The sequence below is a fragment of the Myotis yumanensis genome, unplaced genomic scaffold, assembly GCF_028538775.1.
Source record: "Myotis yumanensis isolate MYYU_CA2020_CCGP unplaced genomic scaffold, mMyoYum1.0.hap1 SCAF_3, whole genome shotgun sequence".
NCBI lineage: Eukaryota > Metazoa > Chordata > Mammalia > Chiroptera > Vespertilionidae > Myotis > Myotis yumanensis.
Genome location: NW_027223754.1, coordinates 127,993,289 through 128,012,515, shown reverse-complemented (window position 1 = coordinate 128,012,515; position 19,227 = coordinate 127,993,289). Strand labels below are relative to the sequence as shown.

The 19,227-nt window shown below is 43.8% G+C and overlaps 1 protein-coding gene across 1 annotated transcript in view; it reads right to left on the bottom strand.

Moving 5' to 3' along the window:
- Positions 1-16,061: 16,061 nt before the first annotated feature.
- EPYC (epiphycan) overlaps positions 16,062-19,227 on the bottom strand; it is a 42,479-nt gene continuing 39,313 nt past the window's right edge. The window contains exon 6 of the mRNA XM_070407595.1: positions 16,062-16,232. Within this exon, the coding sequence (XP_070263696.1) occupies positions 16,062-16,232 (171 nt within the window). The remainder of the gene's footprint in view (positions 16,233-19,227) is intronic.

Genomic DNA, 19,227 nt, shown 5'->3' with positions numbered 1-19,227 from the left:
CAATGGGCATGTGCCCTGACTGGGAATGGAACCGGTGACCTCTCTGTGCATGGGATGATGCTCAATCAACTGAACCACACCGGCCAGGACAAAATAGGTATAATTTTGATTCATTCACACAAGACGGCTATGGTGTTGGCTGTTGTCATTTTCATTTTTTGACAATTTAAGGGGAAAGAGGTTAGTTCCCCTGACTAAATAGTCATGTATTGCATGTTTTAAAAATTCTTGTGACATGCCAGTGTGCCTTTTGCAGCACACCCATGAAAATCACTGACCTGTAGTAAATGAAACTAAAAAGGTAGTCGCCATCTAGTGGTCATAGAGGCTAGGCACAAGGTATTAACCTTTCAGGCTTTTCAAACATGAGATAAAGGTATTCAAAATTTCTCATTCTTTTTTTTGTTGTTGTTGTTGATAATTTGGGAAGTTGTGGGGTTAGTTCCCAAATTAGTGAAGTGTATTATGCATTTAAAAATGCCATTTTGATATTTTTTATTGATGAATATTAATAAATTATCAATAAATAATATATTATTTTAGCAACTTATGAAAGTTAACTTTGTAATGAGATAACTAAAAAAACAGTGTTTCTACAAAGTTAAAGAGAAATAAGCATGTGAATTTTATTTATCTATTTTTAATAATTCTTTATTGTTGAAAGTATTACATATGTCCCCTTTATTCCCCCATTGACTCCCTCCAGCCCACCCCTGCCTCCTACCCCAGGCCTTTAACACCCTATAGTCTGTGTCCATGGGTTATGCATATATGCATACAAGGTCTTTGGTTGATTACCTCCCACCCACCCACCCTCTCCCCACTTCCCTCTGAGATTCCACACTGTTCTATGCTTCCATGTCTCTGGATCCACTCCGTTCATCAGTTTATTTTGTTACTCAGATTCCACATATGAGTGAGATCATGTGATACCTGTCTTTCTCTGACTGACTTATTTCACTTACCATTATACTCTCCAGATTCTTCCATGCTGTCTCAAAGGGTAAGAAATCCTTCTTTTTTATTGCTGCATAGTATTCCATGGTATAAATGTACCATCGTTTTTTTATCCACTCATCTACTGATGAGTACTTGGGCTGCTTCCAAATATTACTATTGTAAATTGTGCTGCTATGAACATAGAGGTGTATACATTCTTTCTGATTGGTGTTTCAGGTTACTTAGGATGTATTCCTAGAAGTAGGATCACTGGGTCAAATGCCAGTTCCATATTTAATTTTTTGAGGAACCTCCATACTGTTTTCCATAATGATTGCACCAGTCTGCATTCCCACCAGCAGTGTACGAGGGTTCCCTTTTCTCCACATCCTCACCAGCACTTGTGATTTGTTAATTGTTGATGGTAGCCATTCTGACAGGTGTGAGGTGATACCTCATTGTCATTTTAATTTACATTTCTCCGATAATCAGTGACTTTGAACATTTTTTTTTTCATATGTCTCTTGGCCATCTGTATGTCCTCTTTGGAGAAGTGTCTAGTTAGGTCCCTTGCCCATTTTTTAATTGGGTTGTTTGTCTTCCTTTTGTTAAGTTGTATGATTCCTTATATATTTTGGATAATAACACTTTATCAGATGTATCACTGCCAAATATGTTCTCCCATACATGGGTTCCCTTTTCATTTTGTTGATGGTTTCTTTTGCTGTGCAGAAGCTTTTTATTTTGATGTAGTCTCATTTGTTTATTTTCTCCTTAGTTTCCTTTGTCTTAGGAGATGTATCTGTAAACATATTGCTATGAGACATGTCTGAGATTTTGCTGCCTATGGTTTCTTCTAGGATTTTTATGGTTTCATGACTTAAATTTAAGTCTTTTATCCATTTTGAGTTTATTCTTGTGTATGTTGGAAGTCTAGTTTCATTTTTTTTCATGTATCTGTCCAGTTTGCCCAACACCATTTATTAAAGAGACTATATTGACTCCATTGTATGCTCTTGCCTCCTTTGTCAAATTGAGTGTAATGGCTTGGGTCCATATCTGGAGTCTATATTCTGTTCCATTGGTCTATATGCCTGTTCTTGTGCCAGTAACAGGCTGTTTTGATTACGTTGGCTTTGTAGTATAACTTAAAATCTGGTGTTGTGATTCCTCCAACTTTGTTATTTTTTCTCAAGATTGCTGCATCTATTTGAGGACTTTTTTTGATTCCATATAAATTGTTGATGTATTTGTTCTAGATCTGCGAAATATGCCATTGGTATTTTAATACAGATTGCATTAAATATGGACATTTTAATGATGTTGATTAAAATGAACACATGAACACAATATATTCTTCCACTTGTTATATATCTTCCTCTATCTCTTTTTTCACAATGTCCTGTAGTTTTCTGAGTATAGATTTTTGCCTCCTTGGTTAAGTTTATTCCTAATTATCTTAATTTTTTGTTGCAATGGTAAATGAGATTTTTTGTTCAGTTTCTTTTTCTGAGGATTCATTATTGGTGTATAAAAAAGCAATCAATTTTTGGGTGTTGATTTTGTATCCTGCTACATTGCCAAATTCATTTATTAAATATAGTAGATTTTTGGTGAAGTCTTTAGGATTTTCTATGTACAATATCATGTCATCTGCGCATAATGAGAGTTTACTTCCTCCTTTCCAATTTGGATGCCTTTTATTTCTTCTTGTCTAATTGCTGTGGCTAGGACTTCCAGTACTATGTGGAATCAGAGTGGTGAAAGCAGACATACTTGTCTTGTTCCTGTTCTTGAGGGAAATGGTTTTAGTTTTTGCCCATTGAGTATGATATTCACTATAGGCTTGTCATATATGACCTTTGTCATGTTGAGATATGCTCCCTCTATTCCCACTTTGCTGAGAGTTTTTTTTTTTTTTTTATCAAAAATGGGTGACGGATTTTGTCAAATGTTTTTTCTGCATCTATTGATACAATCATGTGATTTTTGTCTTTGAATTTGTGTATGTGATGTATCATGTTTATTGATTTGTGAATATTGTACCAGCTTTGCCTCCCTGGAATAAATCCCACTTGGTCCTAGTGTATGATCTTTTAAATATATTGATGGATCTAATTTGCTAATATTTTGTTGAGGATATTAGCATCTATTTTCATCAGGGATATTGGCCTGTAATTCTCTTTTTTTATAATGTCTTTATCAGGTTTTTGGAAGTAGGGTAATGCTGGCCTCATAAAAAGAGTTTGGAAGTGTTCCTTTCTCTTGGATAATTTGGAGTAGTTTGATGAGTTACTTCTTCTTTGAATGTTTGGTAAAACACCCTTGTGAAGCCTTCCGGACCCAGGCTTTTGTTTGCTGGGAGTTTTTTGATTGCTGCTTCTATTTCATCAATTGTTATTGGCCTATTCAGGTTTTATGATTCTTCCTGATTCAGTTTTGGGAGATTATATTTTTTCTAGTAATTTGTCTATTTCCTCCACATTATCCAGCTTGTTGGCATATAGTTGTTTATAGCATTTTTTTACAATTCTTTATATTTCTGTGGTGTTGGTGGTTACTTCTTCCCTTTCATTACTGATTTTATTTATTTGGGTCCTCTCTATTTGTTTCTTGATGAGTATGGCTAATGGTTAATCAATCTTGTTTATCCTTTCAAAGAACCAGTTCTTGGTTTCACTGATATTTTGTATCATTTTTTCAGTCTCTATATCATTTATTTTTGCTCTAAACTTTATTATTTCCTTCCTTCTACTTACTCTGGGATTTTCTTGTTATTCTCTTTCTAGTTCTTAAGTTGTAGGGTTAAATAGTTTATTGTTGATTTTCTTGTTTTTGAGGTAGGCCTGTAGTCCAATGAACTTCCTCCCCTCAGGACTGCTTTTGCTGTGTCCCATAGATTTAAGGTGTTGTGTGCTCATTTTCATTTGTTTCCAGAAAGTTTTTTTATATTTTTCTTGATCTTGATGGTAACCCATTAATTGTTTAATAACATGCTATCTAAACTCCATTTGTTTGAATGTTTTTGTGTGTTTTTACTGTAGTTGATTTCTAATTTTATTTCACTGTGATCTGAGAACATGCTTGATATAATTTCAATCTTCTGCAACTTGTAGAGACTTGTTTTGTGTCCTAAAATGTGGTCTTTGTGAATGATCCATGTGCACTTGAGAAGATTGTATAGTCTTCAGTTTTGTGGTGAAATGTTCTACAAATGTCATTTATTTTATTTGTGTGTGTGTGTGTGTGTGTGTCTGTGTGTGTGTGTGTGTGTGTGTTTTGTTGTTGTTGTTGTCTGGAAGATCAATCCAGTGAAGTCAGTGGGGTATTAAAGTCCACTTCTATGACTGTGTTTTTGTAGATTTCTCCCTTAAAATCCTCTAGAAGTTTTTTTGTTTTTTGTTTTTTTGTTTTGTTTTGTTTTGTTTTTTAATATTTAAGTACTCTTTTATTGGGTGCATATATATTTACCAGCATTATTTGCTCTTGTTGGATTGATCTCTTTAGTATTATATAGTGACTTTTGTTTTCTCTTGTGATGGCTTTCATTTTGAAATCTATTTTGTCAGATATGAGTATTGCTACTCCAGTGTTTTTATTTTCTTTTTCATTTGCATAAAAAATTTTTTTTTCAATCCCTCCACTCTCATCCTGTGTGTGTCTTTTGTTCTAAGGTGGGTCTCTTGTAGAAAACATATAGTTGGGTGATGTTTTTGTTTCCATTCAGCTACCCTATGTCTTTTGATCAGAGCATTTAATCCATTTACATTTAAGGTTATTACTGATAGGTACTTATTTATTGGCATTTTAATTCTGTATGTCTAGGTTTCTCTCTCTATTTCTTCTCATTATAGCAGTCCCTTTAGCACTTCAGGAATGCTGGCTTGGTGGTGATGTACTCTTTATGGGAAGCTCTTTATTTTACCACCTATTTTGAATGATATCCTTGTTGGATATAGTAATCCTGGTTTCAGATCCTTGCTTTTCATTACCTTGAATACTTCATGCCATTTCCTTCTGGCCTGTAGAGTTTCTGATGAGTAATCATGTGTCAGTCTTATGGGAGCTCCTTTGTAGGTAACAGTTGGCTTTTCTCTTGCTTCCTTTAAGATTCTCTCTTTGTCTTTACTTTTTGGCATCTTAATCATGATGTGTCTGGGTGTGGTCCTGTTTGGGTGCTTCTTGCTTGGGGTTCTCTGTACCTCCTGGACTTGTATGACTTTTCCGTTTATCAGGTTAGAGAAGTTTTCTGCCATTATTTCTTCAAACACGTTCTCTATTCCTTTCTCCCTTTCTGCCTCTTCTGGCACACCTGCTATTCTAATATTGTTATGTTTCACATTGTTCCACAGATCTTTTAATCTGTCCTCCTGTTTTTTAATTGTTTTTTTTCTTTTTGGTTCTCTGATTGAGTGATTTTTCTCAACCTTGTCTTCTAATTCACCAATTCAATTCTCAGTTTCCCCTAATCTGCTGTGTATTCCTTCCAAGTGTTATTTATTTGTGCTATGTCATTCTTTATTTCTGTTTTCATAGTTACTATATCATTTATCATGCTGTTGAGCATTTTTACCATCATTACTTTGAACTCTATATGAAATAAATTTCTTATCTTCATTTCATTTATCTCTTCTTCTGGAGAATTCTCTTGTTCTTTCATTTTCTTTGTCTCCTCATTTAGGCTGCCTGTTTGGGTTTGTGAGAATGTATTAGGTAGATATGCTACACCTCTCGACCTCTAGTACAGCACAGTGTTATATACTATTTCTGTCTAATTAGATCTGGCAAAGACTCAAAACTTCCAGAGACTGCCTCTGCCTACAGACTGATAGGATTCCATCTTGAATTGCTTTTAGACAATCATTCACAGATGTGGGAGAGTTTTTATTCAACAGGGTCGGGTAATAGCTTCTGCCTGGAGGCTAATTGTTATTCTCAGTGTCTTATTGGGCCTCAGAAACTCCACACCCTGGGGCAAGGTGTTTTCCAATAGGGTGGGTCAGCTGTCTTCCCCACCCCACCCCCAGGCAAAGCTGCCTGCATAGCAAATGTCTGTGTGAGAAAGATGACCTCTGCAGCATGAGGAGATGACTCAGCACAGAAAACTGGAGTGTCTGCCTTCTGAGTTCTAACCCTTGAACCCCAAATCCTAGTTTCTGCTCACACAACTCCAGTCCACTCTGCCCTCCCTCTGCTGGAGCACAAGGTGAGTGGCTCCTCAGGGAATTTTGTGCATTGGCCCTTTAAGAGGGTGCCTGTATTTGCAGCCATCTATCCTTGGCAGGAGCAATGCCCCCTGCTTTTCACAGCCAGATGTCATGTGGGTACCCTTCTTAGTTCTGGCTCTCTGCTGGAGGTCTAGCTTAGGGATAGACCCCAGAGTTCCCAGTGGAAATCCCCCACAGCTGAGATATCCCTCTGTAACTTCAGCTGCTGTCTGTGGGAGTCCAGCCAGCCCTTTTATGCCTCTGCTCTTCCTACCAGTCTTTATGCAGTCTCCACTTTCTGTCCTCAGTTATCCGGATTCTCTCCAGTGAGTCTTCCATTGATTATTCAGAAAGGTTTTCTGTATTTTAGTTGTAATCCCATTTTGGCCCTAGGAGCATGTCCATGCAGCATCTACTTACTCTGCTGCCATTTTTACCCCTCAGGATGTGAATTTTACACTCATAATAGTACTATTATAGATTTTACTTACTATTATTCTTTGAAAACATAATTAATCCTACAACAAATTCAGGATTTTCAGAGGATTCACACAACATATTGTAGTCATGTCACCGGGATCAGTGTGACAGGGGGCAGCGCCCAAACCCCCTGATTGCCCTGGGGCTCTGTGTGTGACAGGGGGTGGGGCCACAACCTCACAGTAATAATTACTTAGGGATTTTATTTTTTTATTTTTTTATTTTAATAATTTTTATTTCTTAAAGTATTACAAAGAGTATTACATATGTCTCCTTTTTTCCCCCCCTTGACATTCCCCCGCCCCCTACCCCCCACCCCCCCGTCCCGTGTCTTGTGTCCATTGGTTAATCTTATATGCATGCATATAAGTCCTTCAGTTGGTCTCTTAATCCCCCCCCAACCCTCCCAAGGCTTCCCACTGTAGTTTAACATTCTGTTCAATGTTGCTCTGCTTCTGTATCTACCCCTGTTCATCAGTCCATACTGGTCCCCTTTATTTGTCCCAACCTCACTGGAGTAGTCTCAACCTCACCAGGGCCGTCTGAGCCTCACCAGGGCCGTTTCAACCTCACCGGGGCCGTCCCTACCTCACGGGGGCCGTTTCAACCTCACCGGGGTCGTCCCTACCTCACGGGGGCCATTTCAAACTCATCGGGGTCGTCCCTACCACACCGGGGCCGTTTCAACCTGACCGGGGTTGTCCCTACCACACCGGGGCCGTTTCGACCTGACCAGGGTCGTCCCTACCTCACGGGGGCCGTTTCAACCTCACCGGGGTCGTCCCTACCTCACGGGGGCCGTTTCAACCTCACCGGGGTTGTCCCTACCACACCGGGGCTGTTTCAACCTGACCGGGGTTGTCCCTACCACACGGGGGCCGTTTCGACCTGACTGGGGTCGTCCCTACCTCACGGGGGCCGTTTCAACCTCACCGGGGTCGTCCCTACCTCACGGGGGCTGTTTCAACCTCACCGGGGTCGTCCCTACCACACCGGGGCCGTTTCAACCTGACCGGGGTTGTCCCTACCACACCGGCACTGTTTCGACCTGACTGGGGTCGTCCCTACCTCACGGGGGCCGTTTCAACCTCACCGGGGTCGTCCCTACCACACCGGGGCCGTTTTGACCTGACTGGGGTCGTCCCTACCTCACGGGGGCCGTTTCAACCTCACCGGGGTCGTCCCCACCACACTGGGGCCGTTTCGACCTGACCAGGGTCGTCCCTACCTCACGGGGGCCGTTTCAACCTGACCGGGGTTGTCCCTACCACACCGGGGCTGTTTCGACCTGACTGGGGTCGTCCCTACCTCACGGGGGCTGTTTCAACCTCACCGGGGTCGTCCCTACCTCACGGGGGCCGTTTCAACCTAACCGGGATCGTCCCTACCACACCGGGGCCGTTTCGACCTGACTGGGGTCGTCCCTACCTCACGGGGGCTGTTTCAACCTCACCGGGGTCGTCCCTACCACACCGGGGCCGTTTCAACCTGACCGGGGTTGTCCCCACTACACCAGGGCTGTTTCAACCTGACCGGGGTTGTCCCTACCACACCGGGGCCGTTTCGACCTGACTGGGGTCGTCCCTACCACACCGGCGCCGTTTCGACCTGACTGGGGTCGTCCCTACCTCACGGGGGCTGTTTCAACCTCACCGGGGTCGTCCCTACCACACCGGCGCTGTTTCGACCTGACTGGGGTCGTCCCTACCTCACGGGGGCCGTTTCAACCTCACCGGGGTCGTCCCTACCACACCGGGGCCGTTTCGACCTGACCAGGGTCGTCCCTACCTCACGGGGGCTGTTTCAACCTCACCGGGGTCGTCCCTACCACACCGGGGCCGTTTCGACCTGACCAGGGTCGTCCCTACCTCACGGGGGCTGTTTCAACCTCACCGGGGTCGTCCCTACCTCACGGGGGCCGTTTCAACCTCACCGGGGTCGTCCCTACCACACTGGGGCCGTTTCAACCTCACCGGGGTCGTCCCTACCACACCGGGGCTGTTTCAACCTCACCGGGGTCGTCCCTACCACACCGGGGCCGTTTTGACCTGACTGGGGTCGTCCCTACCACACCGGGACCGTTTCAACCTCACCGGGGCCATCCCGACCTCACCGGGGCCATCCCAGCCTTACCGGGGAAACAGGAAGTTTGGCCCTCTGTCCCCTGCTGGCGGCTCCCCACTAGACAAAATCTCCAGGCGTTCCTGGTGGTTGAACATCCAGCACTCCTGCCCTCCACCAAGTGCACAGACTGCCTGTCTGCTGTCCCCCCGCGCCCCACAAGAGACTGGGACCAGTGGGCATGTTTGTGCGCTTGCTGGTACAGCAGTTCCACAGTGCCAGCCGAGACAGGCCCAGCCCTGGCCGGCCCCGGACCCGACTCTGCCCCCCGATTGCGTCCCTCCCAGATGCAAAGAGCTGAAATCTGCAGCCTGCTGGGATGGGCTCTGTACTTGGTGCCTCTGCACATCCTACTCAGTCTCAATGCGCTTCTTTCTATGCGAGGGGTTGAAATCTGCAGTTTGTTGGGTTGGACTCTGTACTTGGTGTCACATCCTACTCCGTCTCAATGTTCTTTCTCTCCTTCCAGTTGTAGAGCTTCCACTGGGCCAACTTTCCCATGGTTCTGTATGATAGGTGTTTGTCTGATATTTGGTAGTTTCGATGTTGTGTGAGGTAGCACGCACAGGTCTCTTCCTTATGCCGCCATCCTGGTTCTCCTGGGTCTGCTTCTTGAGTGTGTCTCTCATGGCTGCGAGCAGTTGAAGTCTGCAATTTGTTAGGATAGGCTGCAAAAGTGCAGGTGGGTCTTTTTGTGCACCTGGCACAGCTTGGATGGGGATGTAAATTGATTAGGGCTGAGACTCAGGGAGTCGCCATGGCGGAGCAAATAGCACTGGCTGAGTCTCCGCGGCCCCTTGACTCTCTGCCAGGGCTTTGTGTCCCCCAGTGCCGGCGAGCAGCTGTGCAACAGAGTCTCCCTCACTTTCTGATGGCTGCAAGGCCGTGCTGCCTCTCCCCGTAGGGTCTGGTGCTTCATGATCCCACCTGAACCAGCTCAGTGGATTTGAAAGTTTGCAGAAGCAAAGGCGTTTCTACTTGTGAGTCTGGCACAGCCCAGATGGGAATGTAAATTGCGTAGGGCGGGGTCACGGGAGTCGCCGGGGCAGAGACTCAGCGGCCCCTTGCCTATCCAGGACTCCAGGACTTTGTGTCCCCCAGTGCCAGCGAGCAGCCGAGCGCCAGAGCCTCCCTCGCTTTCTGACCGCTGGAAGGCCGTGCCGTCTCTCGCCTTGGGGCCTGGGGCCTCAGAGACCCGCCGAACCAGCTCAGTGGATTTGAGAGTTTGTAAAAGCACAGTCATTCCCTCTTGTGCCTCTGGCACAGCCCTGAGGGTAGGGCGGGGTCACAGGGAGTCGCCAGCGTGGAGGAAATAGCGATGGCAGCGTCTCCGCGCCCCTCGCCTCCCCGGGACACCAGGACTTCTTGTCCCTCGGTGCCGGCGAGCAGCCGCGTGTCAGAGCTTCCCTCGCTCTCCGACCACTGCAAGGCCGTGGCCGCCTCTCCCTGTGGGATCTGGGGCCTCAGAGACCCGCCCCGCGCAAGCCCAGAGGATTCGAGGGTTCGTAAAAAACCGAGAATCCATTTGCAGCCCGTGTGGCGTGTGACTGCGTACCTCTGGTTTTGGTGCCTCCGTAGCTCCCACTCAGTCTCACTGCGCTTCTTTCTTTTCCTCCAGTTGTAGATCTCCCACTGGGCCAACTTCCCCATGGTTCTGAGTGGCGGTTGTTTACTTCATAGTTGATAGTTTCAATGATGCTGTGAGAGAGCAGCACACACAGGTCCGCTCCCTACGCCGCCATCTTGGTTCTCTCGCCTCTTCATTATTGATTACTCTCTTGACTGCCTGTATGAGGCGAGAAAGGAAATCCTGATATGGTTCCTCGAACTTCTGTTTAATCTCTCTACTTAGGGATTTTAACATGGAAATGTTTGCTTATAAACAGTTTTAAAGTACACAACATTTTGTGGTAAGAATGAAGTGTCCTCCCCCTTGGAAAATAAACTGTCATATTTAGAGAAAACAAATGTTTGTAACAAATAAATAAAGAAAAAAAAAGTTATGTTATTTTAAAAAAAACTGCGTTTAATCAGGGGTCAGTTTTAGAATTACAGATTTCAGTTAAGAATGTGAGGCATTTGCCCTGGCTGGTTTGGCTCAGTGGATAGAGCGTCGGCCTGTGGATTGAAGGGTCCCAGGTTCGATTCCGGTCAAGGGCATGTACCTTGGTTGTGGGCACATCCCCAGTAGGGGGTGTGCAGGAGGCAGCTGATCGATGTTTCTCTCTCATCGATGTTTCTAGCTCTCTAACCCTCTCCCTTCCTCTCTGTAAAAAATCAATAAAATATATTTAAAAAAAAAAAAAAAAAAGAATGTGAGGCATTTGAAATGGTCCATTAAATAAGATGCATTTAGAAGGAATGCTAAATTGTTTTCATCACATTTGCAGGGTTATAATAGCCACTTTGTCCTTATAGAATTCATGGTGAATTACATCTGCAAAGTAGACTAGTTAGTAGGCAGTCATAATGCCTATGAGAATGTCAATTGGACCTATACATTTCCATAATAATGCTCCCAGTATTTTAATAATTTCTTAATTTTTTTTGCTATAACTTCTGACCCCCATGATTTTCTAATAATGTGGTACTTGGAAAGCTGTGAGAACAAAGAGGTATTTTTGTTATTTGCTGGTGGAATCTGAGAAAATCAATAATGTTCCTGTGAGCAGCACATTCTGACTTTCATAGGCCCTTTCCTCCATCAATCAATCAATCAAAATTATAGTCTATGTCTTGTTGCTATAAAGATTAATATTCCAACCTACATTCTTTATTGCATGTACATTATTATTGTCATGTGTCCTTTTTATCTAAAAAACAGAAGAAATTTGCATAGGCCCCTAAAATTATCATGGGCCCCAAGCACTGTACTGTGCCTAATGAGTTAGACATCCTGCCTGCTGGGATTCTCCCTTTACCCTCATGGTCTTAAGCATCTCATTTCATCCTTCTGATCTCCCAAAGGCCCGGTATCTGGAGGACTATCTTTACGGCAGAGACATTTTCATTTGGAAGGCCCTGTGATATGCAAAAATATTATATATATAATCTACACTAATAAAAGAGAAACATGGTAATTAGCGTACAACCACTACCCTTCCCATTGGCTAATCAGCATATCCTTATGCAAAGTAACTGTCAGCCAAGATGGCGGCTGGCAGCCATGCACTGAAGCCAACAGGGAGGCTTCCTTGCTCCAGTGACTGTGGACTCCAACGTTCCCCACCTGACTTGCCGGCCTCTCAGCTGCAACTCTAAGCAACTATGTTGCAAATATAGAAGCTAAACAAAACCCCAGAAACCAGCTTTCAGTCAGCTGGGCTTCAGCCAGCCGGCCTGCAACATTGTATCAATGTTTTCAGCAGTGAGGCCTCAGAGCTAAAGCTGGCCCAGAATAGAAAAAAAAAGACAAGAAAAAAAGGAGCAGTTGAGAGCTTCAGTCACCCGCCAGCCTGAAAACGGCCCTCAGCCCCTCACCGAGACTGGCCAGGCACCCCAGTGGGGACCCCCACCTTGATCCAGGACACCCTTCAGGGCAAACCAGCCAGCCCCCACCCATGCACCAGGCCTCTATTCTATATAGTAAACGGGTAATATGCCTCCCAGCACCGGGATCAGAGGAGCTGCGAGGCCTCCCGGCACCGGGATCAGTGTGACGGGGGCAGCGCCCAAACCCCCTGATTGCCCTGCGGCTCTGTGTGTGCAAGGGGATGGGGCCACAACCTCACTATCTGCCCTGCTCTGTTCATGACAGGGGAAGGTGCCCCAACCCCCTGATCAGCCCTGCTCTGTGCCTGATCGGGGGAGCTCCCCAACCCCCTGATTGCCCTGCAGCTCTGTGTGTGACAGGGAGCAGAGCCACAACCTCCCTATCTGCCCTACTCTGTTCCGGGGAAGGCGCCCCAACACCCCCCGCCCCCCCAAGGGCCCTGCTCTGTGTGTGACGGGGTAGAGCCATAACCTCTCCATCGGCCCTGCCCTGAGTGTGACAGTGGCGGCACCCAACTCCTTTATTGGCCCTGCTCTGTGGGTGATAGAGGGTGGCACCCCAACCCCCCTCCACGGGCCTTGCTCTGTGTGTAACAGGGTAGAGCCATAACCTCCCCATTGGCCCTGCCCTGAGTGTGACAGGGTGCAGCGCCCCAACCCCCTGATCGGCCCTGCTGTGTGTGTGACAGGGGGCGGTGCCCCAAATCCCCTATTGGCCCTACTCTTTGAGTGACAGGGGGGAGCTCCTCAACCCCCTGATGGGCCCTGCTCTGTGCATGACAGGGGGGAGCTCCTCAACCCCTTGATGGGCCCTACTCTGTGAGTGACAGGGGGCAGCGCCCCAACCCCCTGATTGGTCCTGCTCTGTGCATGACAGGGGGGAGCTCCTCAACCCCCTGATGGGCCCTGCTCTGTGGGTGACAGGGGGCAGCGCCCCAACCCCCTGATCGGCCCTGCTCTGTGCATGATAGGGGGTGGCGCCGCAACCTCCCCATCGACCCTGCCTTGAGTGTGACAGGGGGCGGTGCCTCACCCTCCCAATCGACCCTACCCTGAGCTTCACTGAGGGTGGCGTCGCAACCTCCCAATCCGCCCTGCTCTGTGCATGACAGGGGGCGGTGCCCCAACTCCCCAATCGGCCCTGCTCTGAGCCTGACCAGGGACTGCACCTAGGGATTGGGCGTGCCCTCTGCCACCCGGGAGCAGGCCTAAGCCAGCAGATCGTTATCTCCCGAGGGGCCCCAGACTGGGAGAGGGCACAGGCCAGGCTGGGGGACCCCCCCCCCCTGAGTGCACAAATTTTTGTGCACCAGGCCTCTAGTATATATATATGACTATTTGAGCTGCCATAACAGAATATCATAGCCTGGTGGCTTAAACAATAGCATTTTATTTCTCAGAATTCTATTTTATTTCTCAGAGATCAAGGTCATAGCTGATTTAATTCCTGGTAGGAGCTCTCTTCCCGGCTGGCACATGCTGACTTCTCATTATGACCTCATATGACCTTTCTTTGCTGTACACATGTGTGTGTGCACATACATACACACAAACAACTGATTTTTCTCCCTCTTCTTCTGAGTCCACTAATCTCATCATGAAAACCCATCCTTATCTCCTAATCTAACCCTAATTGAACTCCCAAAGGCTTCATCTCCAATTACCATCACATTGGGGAGTAGGGTTTCAAGATAGGAACTTTGGGGAGACACAGAGATTCAGTTCATAATAGCTTATTTGTCTGGTCAGTACACCATTTTCTTATGTTATAAAACAGGGAAAAGTTGTATCTGTGGTATTTGAGGCAGAGCAGAGAAGTGAAATAAAATAGGATTTTGTCATTAGCCCTTAACCCAGGGCAACTTACTTAAGCTCTCTCAGACCTGTGACTTAAAATAGTCATTTGTATCCCCAACTCCTAGGATGTTGTGAATAAATACATGCAGAGCATCTTAATAGATACCTAGTATACAGTTGGAGTTCAATTGTTGGTTGCTATTATAACAATGTGTATATATTTGTGGGCTAACTTTAAAACAACATTTAGTATGCTTCAAAGTTAAACTCTAGGCCTAAAAATGACTTTTTATACTACTGGCTGAGGTATATTCTCTTATAGCCCCTTTTATTTTACTTTTTCTTTGTAGCTCTTAATCTTATATAATAAAAGGTTAATATGCAAATCAACAGAACAGCAGAATGACCGGTTGCTATGACGTGCACTGACCACCTGGGGGCAGATGTTCAATGCAGGAGCTGCCCCCTGGTGGTCAGTGCACTTCCACAGAGGGAGCACCACTCAGCCAGAAGCTGGGCTCAAGGCTGGCGAGCGCAGTGGCGGTAGCAGGAGCCTCTCCTGCCTCCATGGCAGTCAGGCATCCCCCCGAGGGCTCCTGGACTGCGAGGGGGTGCAGGTTGGGCTGAGGGACCCTCCGAGTGCATGTATTTCGTGCACCAGGGCTCTACTCCCATATAATAAAAGGCTAAAATGCATATCAACTGAATGGCTGATAAAGAAAGAAATTGCTAAGAAATATTTTTAAGTAAAACAAGCAAGGTCAGAATAGTGATTATCTTTCATGCTTAAAATCCATATTTACATGGATAGATACATACATAATGGTGATATGTATATACATGTAGTACATGAATATGTATATTTGTATAGAAAAGGGAAAATATTTACATGCAAGTTTTTGTTTCTCATGGAAAACCTATAAAGGTATGTGAGAAACCATTGACTAGCTATTTCTAGGAAATGGAACTTGGGGTTTTCAGCTGGAAGTAAACTCACCTTTCATTGTATATTCTTTATTTTCTTTCTGTTTTTAAACGTATACCCACATTATGGTCATACATTTCAGAGAGATCAACTTTTCTCAGAAGGCATTCCTAACTTCTTCCTTAACATGGTTATTATATCATCATCTATATTTTCAATTTTTAAATTTCATTTTTTCCACAAGCACAGAAATACACTAAGTAAGTAGTTAATTTAGTAAAGGTCTAAAATGAGTTGACAGGTCTGAAAGATGATAGATATTATTATTCAAAATCTGAAGCTCTGTGTATTATTATGGTTATTTGCATATTGTAATTATGATGAATATTTTTAAACAAGACCATTATAATTTTTAGATACTTTTATTATTTTCTTCAATAAATTTAGAAATAGAAACATGCACTATTGAAAAAAAAAGAAATGGAAAAGTTTAATTAGAAACATCTAAATCTTGGTAATAAACCTAAAGTGTTCATATTTTAAAAAATATGTTTTTATTATTGATTCCAGAGAGGAAGGAAGGGGGAGAGAGAGATAGAAACATCAATGATGAGAGAGAATCATGGATCAGCAGCCTCCTGCATGCCTGCACTCCTGGGTTTGAGCCAGCAACCCAGGCATGTGCCCCAACCAGGAATCAAACTGTGACCTCCTGGTTCATTGGTCAATGCTTAACCACTGAGCCATGCCAGCCAGGTTACAGTGTTCATTTTTAATTTTTATTTCTTATGTATTTAATTTGAAATTACAGAGACTATGGTTACCTAAAACTTGCAAATTACATGTGATTTATATCTATGAAATATTTTCTATCATTTAGTTTTGCACTTTCTGTACACCTTTTGGTTTATTCCTGATTTATGGTGTTTTTTAAAATTACCTAACTGCCATCATATCTTAATACTTTCACCTGTATTTTATATGATGATACCTTTCAGAACACAATGTAAATAATATTGTCATGTTGTGTTTTGTTTGTGAAGAGAGCAGTAAGAATTGTTTTGTTATAGTAGGCATTGTAATGCTAATCATTGTCTAACTTAGACAAGACTCCCAATAGGCAAACGAGGTAGGCATATGTAAGCTTGAGGAGTTTTGCTGAGATTGATAGGGTTTCCGTCCAAGCGGATATCTTCTAGTGCCTTCCGAATATAAGTCAAATTTTTAACATCACAGAATGTATCTTCATGCATCTCCAGAATGTTGTTATTCTAAAAGAGATGAAAATAAATTATATAACAAGATATAACATGTTCTTAGTACTGATTAAAGTGCATTTTTCTTTACCTAGTGTTTATTTTTTTGTTTCTTCTGTCATCCAAAATCCACGTTATGTGATTATTATACATTAAACACTTTGTAGGCAATGGGGATAAATCAATTAACAAAAAGACATGTACTTGCTCTTATAGAGACTATACTTCCATAATGGTGATATAAGAGAAGAAAGTGAAAAAAAGTGTACAGAAAAGTTATTTCCAAAAATATTAGACTTATGAATAAAACATGGTGACTGTGAAAAGTTATCTTAAGGGATAACAATGGAGCTCAGAATAGAATGACAAGAAAACATGGGCATTGAAAGATCAAGGTAATAATAACCTAGACAGAGAGAACACCAATTTCAAATTCTGAATAATTATAAATTGTTCAAAAATGAGAAAAAGTCAACATGGCTGAAGTGAAGTGAGGGGGAGAGTAAGCAAACATCCGGAAGAAAACAGTCCCAGAACTTGGGTGGCTCGGTTGGTTGGAGCATTGTCTAGTCCACCAAAAGATTGTGGTTTTGAAACCTAGGGCACATGCCTAGGTTTTGGGTTTTGATCCCTAATCCTGGTGCTGATGGGAGGCAACTTATCAACATTTTTCTCTTATATCGTGGACACTAAGATTGCCTCCTGGTCTTGACTATTGTAAATAATGCTACAATGAACATATGAATGTGTATGTCTTTTTGATTAATGGTGTGTGTGTGTGTGTGTGTGTGTGTGTGTGTGTGTGTGTGTTTAAATACCCAAGAGTGGAATTGCTGGGTCCTTCTTTGTCTTTTGTTATAGCCTCTGTTTTCAAGTCTATTTGATCTAGTATAAATAGTGCTACTCCAGCTTTTGTGGGTTTGTTTTTCTATCCCTTTACTTTCAGTCTGTGTGTGTCTTTCAATATGAAGATATGAAGAGAGTCTCATGTAGACAGCATACCTTAGGGTCTTGTTTTGTTATTCATTCAGCTACACTATGTCTTTTGATTGGAGTATTTAATCAATTTGCATTTAAAATAATTGTTCATAGATATGTATTTAATGCCATTTTGTTATTTATATTCTTATCTTTTCTCCTCCTTCTCCTTCTCCTCCTTCTCCTTCTCCTTCTCCTTCTCCTTCTCCTTCTCCTTCTCCTTTCCCTTCCCCTTCCCCTCCCCCTTCCCCTTCCCTTTCCCCTTCTCCTTCCCCTTCCCCTTCCCCTTCCCCTTCCCCTTCCCCTTCTCCTTCTCCTTCTCCTTCTCCTTCTCCTTCTCCTTCTCCTTCTCCTTCTCCTTCTCCTTCTCCTTCTCCTTCTGGAAGACCCTTCAACATTTCATGTAATACTGGTTTGATGGTGATGAACTCCTTTAGCTTTTATTTGTCTATGAAGTTCTTTATCTGACCTTCAATTCTAAATGAAAGCTTTTCTGGGTTGAGTATTCTTGGTTGTAGGTCCTTGCTTTTCATCACTTTGAATATTTCATGCCACTCCCTTCTGGCCTGCAAAGTTTCTGTTGAGAAATCAGCTGACAGTTTTATGGGAGCTCTCTTGTAGGTAGCTAACTGCTTTCTCTAGCTGCGTTTGAGATTCTTTCTTTGTCTTTCACCTTTGGCAATCTATGATATGTCTTGTAGTGGGCCTCTTAGGGTTTATCTTTTTGGGGACACTCTTCTCAGGCTTGTATTTCTATTTCCTTTGCCAGGGTAGGGACATTTTTTTGTTATTATTTCTTCAAATAGGTTTTCAATTCCTTGATCTTCTTCTTACAGTACCCATATGATGCAAATGCTGGTATGCTTAAAGTTGTCCCAGAGCCCCCGTAAGCTATACTCATTTTTATGGATTCTTTTTTCTTTTTGCTGTTATAATTGGGTGTTTTCTGCTACCTTACTTTCCAATTCACTGATTTGATCCTCTTCTTGATCTAATCTACTATTAATTCCCTCTAATGTATTTTTCATTTTAGTTATTATAGTTTTTATTTATGACTGGTTCTTTTTAATGGATTCTATCTCCATTTTTATGTTTTCTATCTCTTTGTTGAAGTATACACTGTGATCAGTGAGCATTTTTAAAATCAGTGTTTTGAACTCTGCATCTGGTAGATTGTTTGTCTCCATTATATTTAGTTCTCTTTCTGGAGTTTTGTTCTTTTTTGTTCTTTTTTATTATTTGGAACATATATGCTGCCTCCCTGTATTTGTTTTTATATGGTAGGTAGAACTGCTATGCTTTCTAGTGTTTTAAAGTGGCCTTATGTACTAGGTGCTCTGTAAAGCCCAATGGTACAGTATCCCCAGTCATGCAAACTGGGAGCTACAGCTGTGCCCTCTGTGGGGACTGTATGAGTCCTCCTTTTGTAGTTGACTTGATTGCTGCTGGCATACAATGGGAGGATTTTACCCCAAGGTCAATTGGCTATAAGGACTGGCCAGAAACAGTGGAGGATTTGTTGTGCAAGAGACAACTCCATGGAGCAGGACACAGTCAGGGAGATTCTGGTGCCTGCCCCTTGAGTGTGTTGTTGTGGAGGTAGTTGAGTTGTGCTTCAGCTTGGTCTGAAGCTGTCCACCAGGTGTACTGGCTCTGCGGTCTCCTGGGAGGTGCCTCCTGTGCCCTGCCTGAGGCCACCAATGACCTACAAAGCAGTCAGCAGATGGCTGCTACTGGGAGGTGCCCAGGAGAGGCAAAGTTGCGAACTAAAGCTGGCCACCACTAGTGCCAGGCCTGGAGCCACTTAGCAACAAGAATGGGAAACACTAGGTCAGATGCTCTTTGAAAGGTTGTAAGGAAGTCCGAAACATGAGCCAAGACAGGCTATTTGTATGGGAAAGCCACTGGACACAGCCTGGGTGGGCCTGTAAGTTGGATGGGGCGGGATATTGGTGAATCACTAAGGTGGAACAAACAGTGTTAGCAAGGTTCATGGAGACTCAGATATGCAACTGCCTGCTGCCTCTATAGG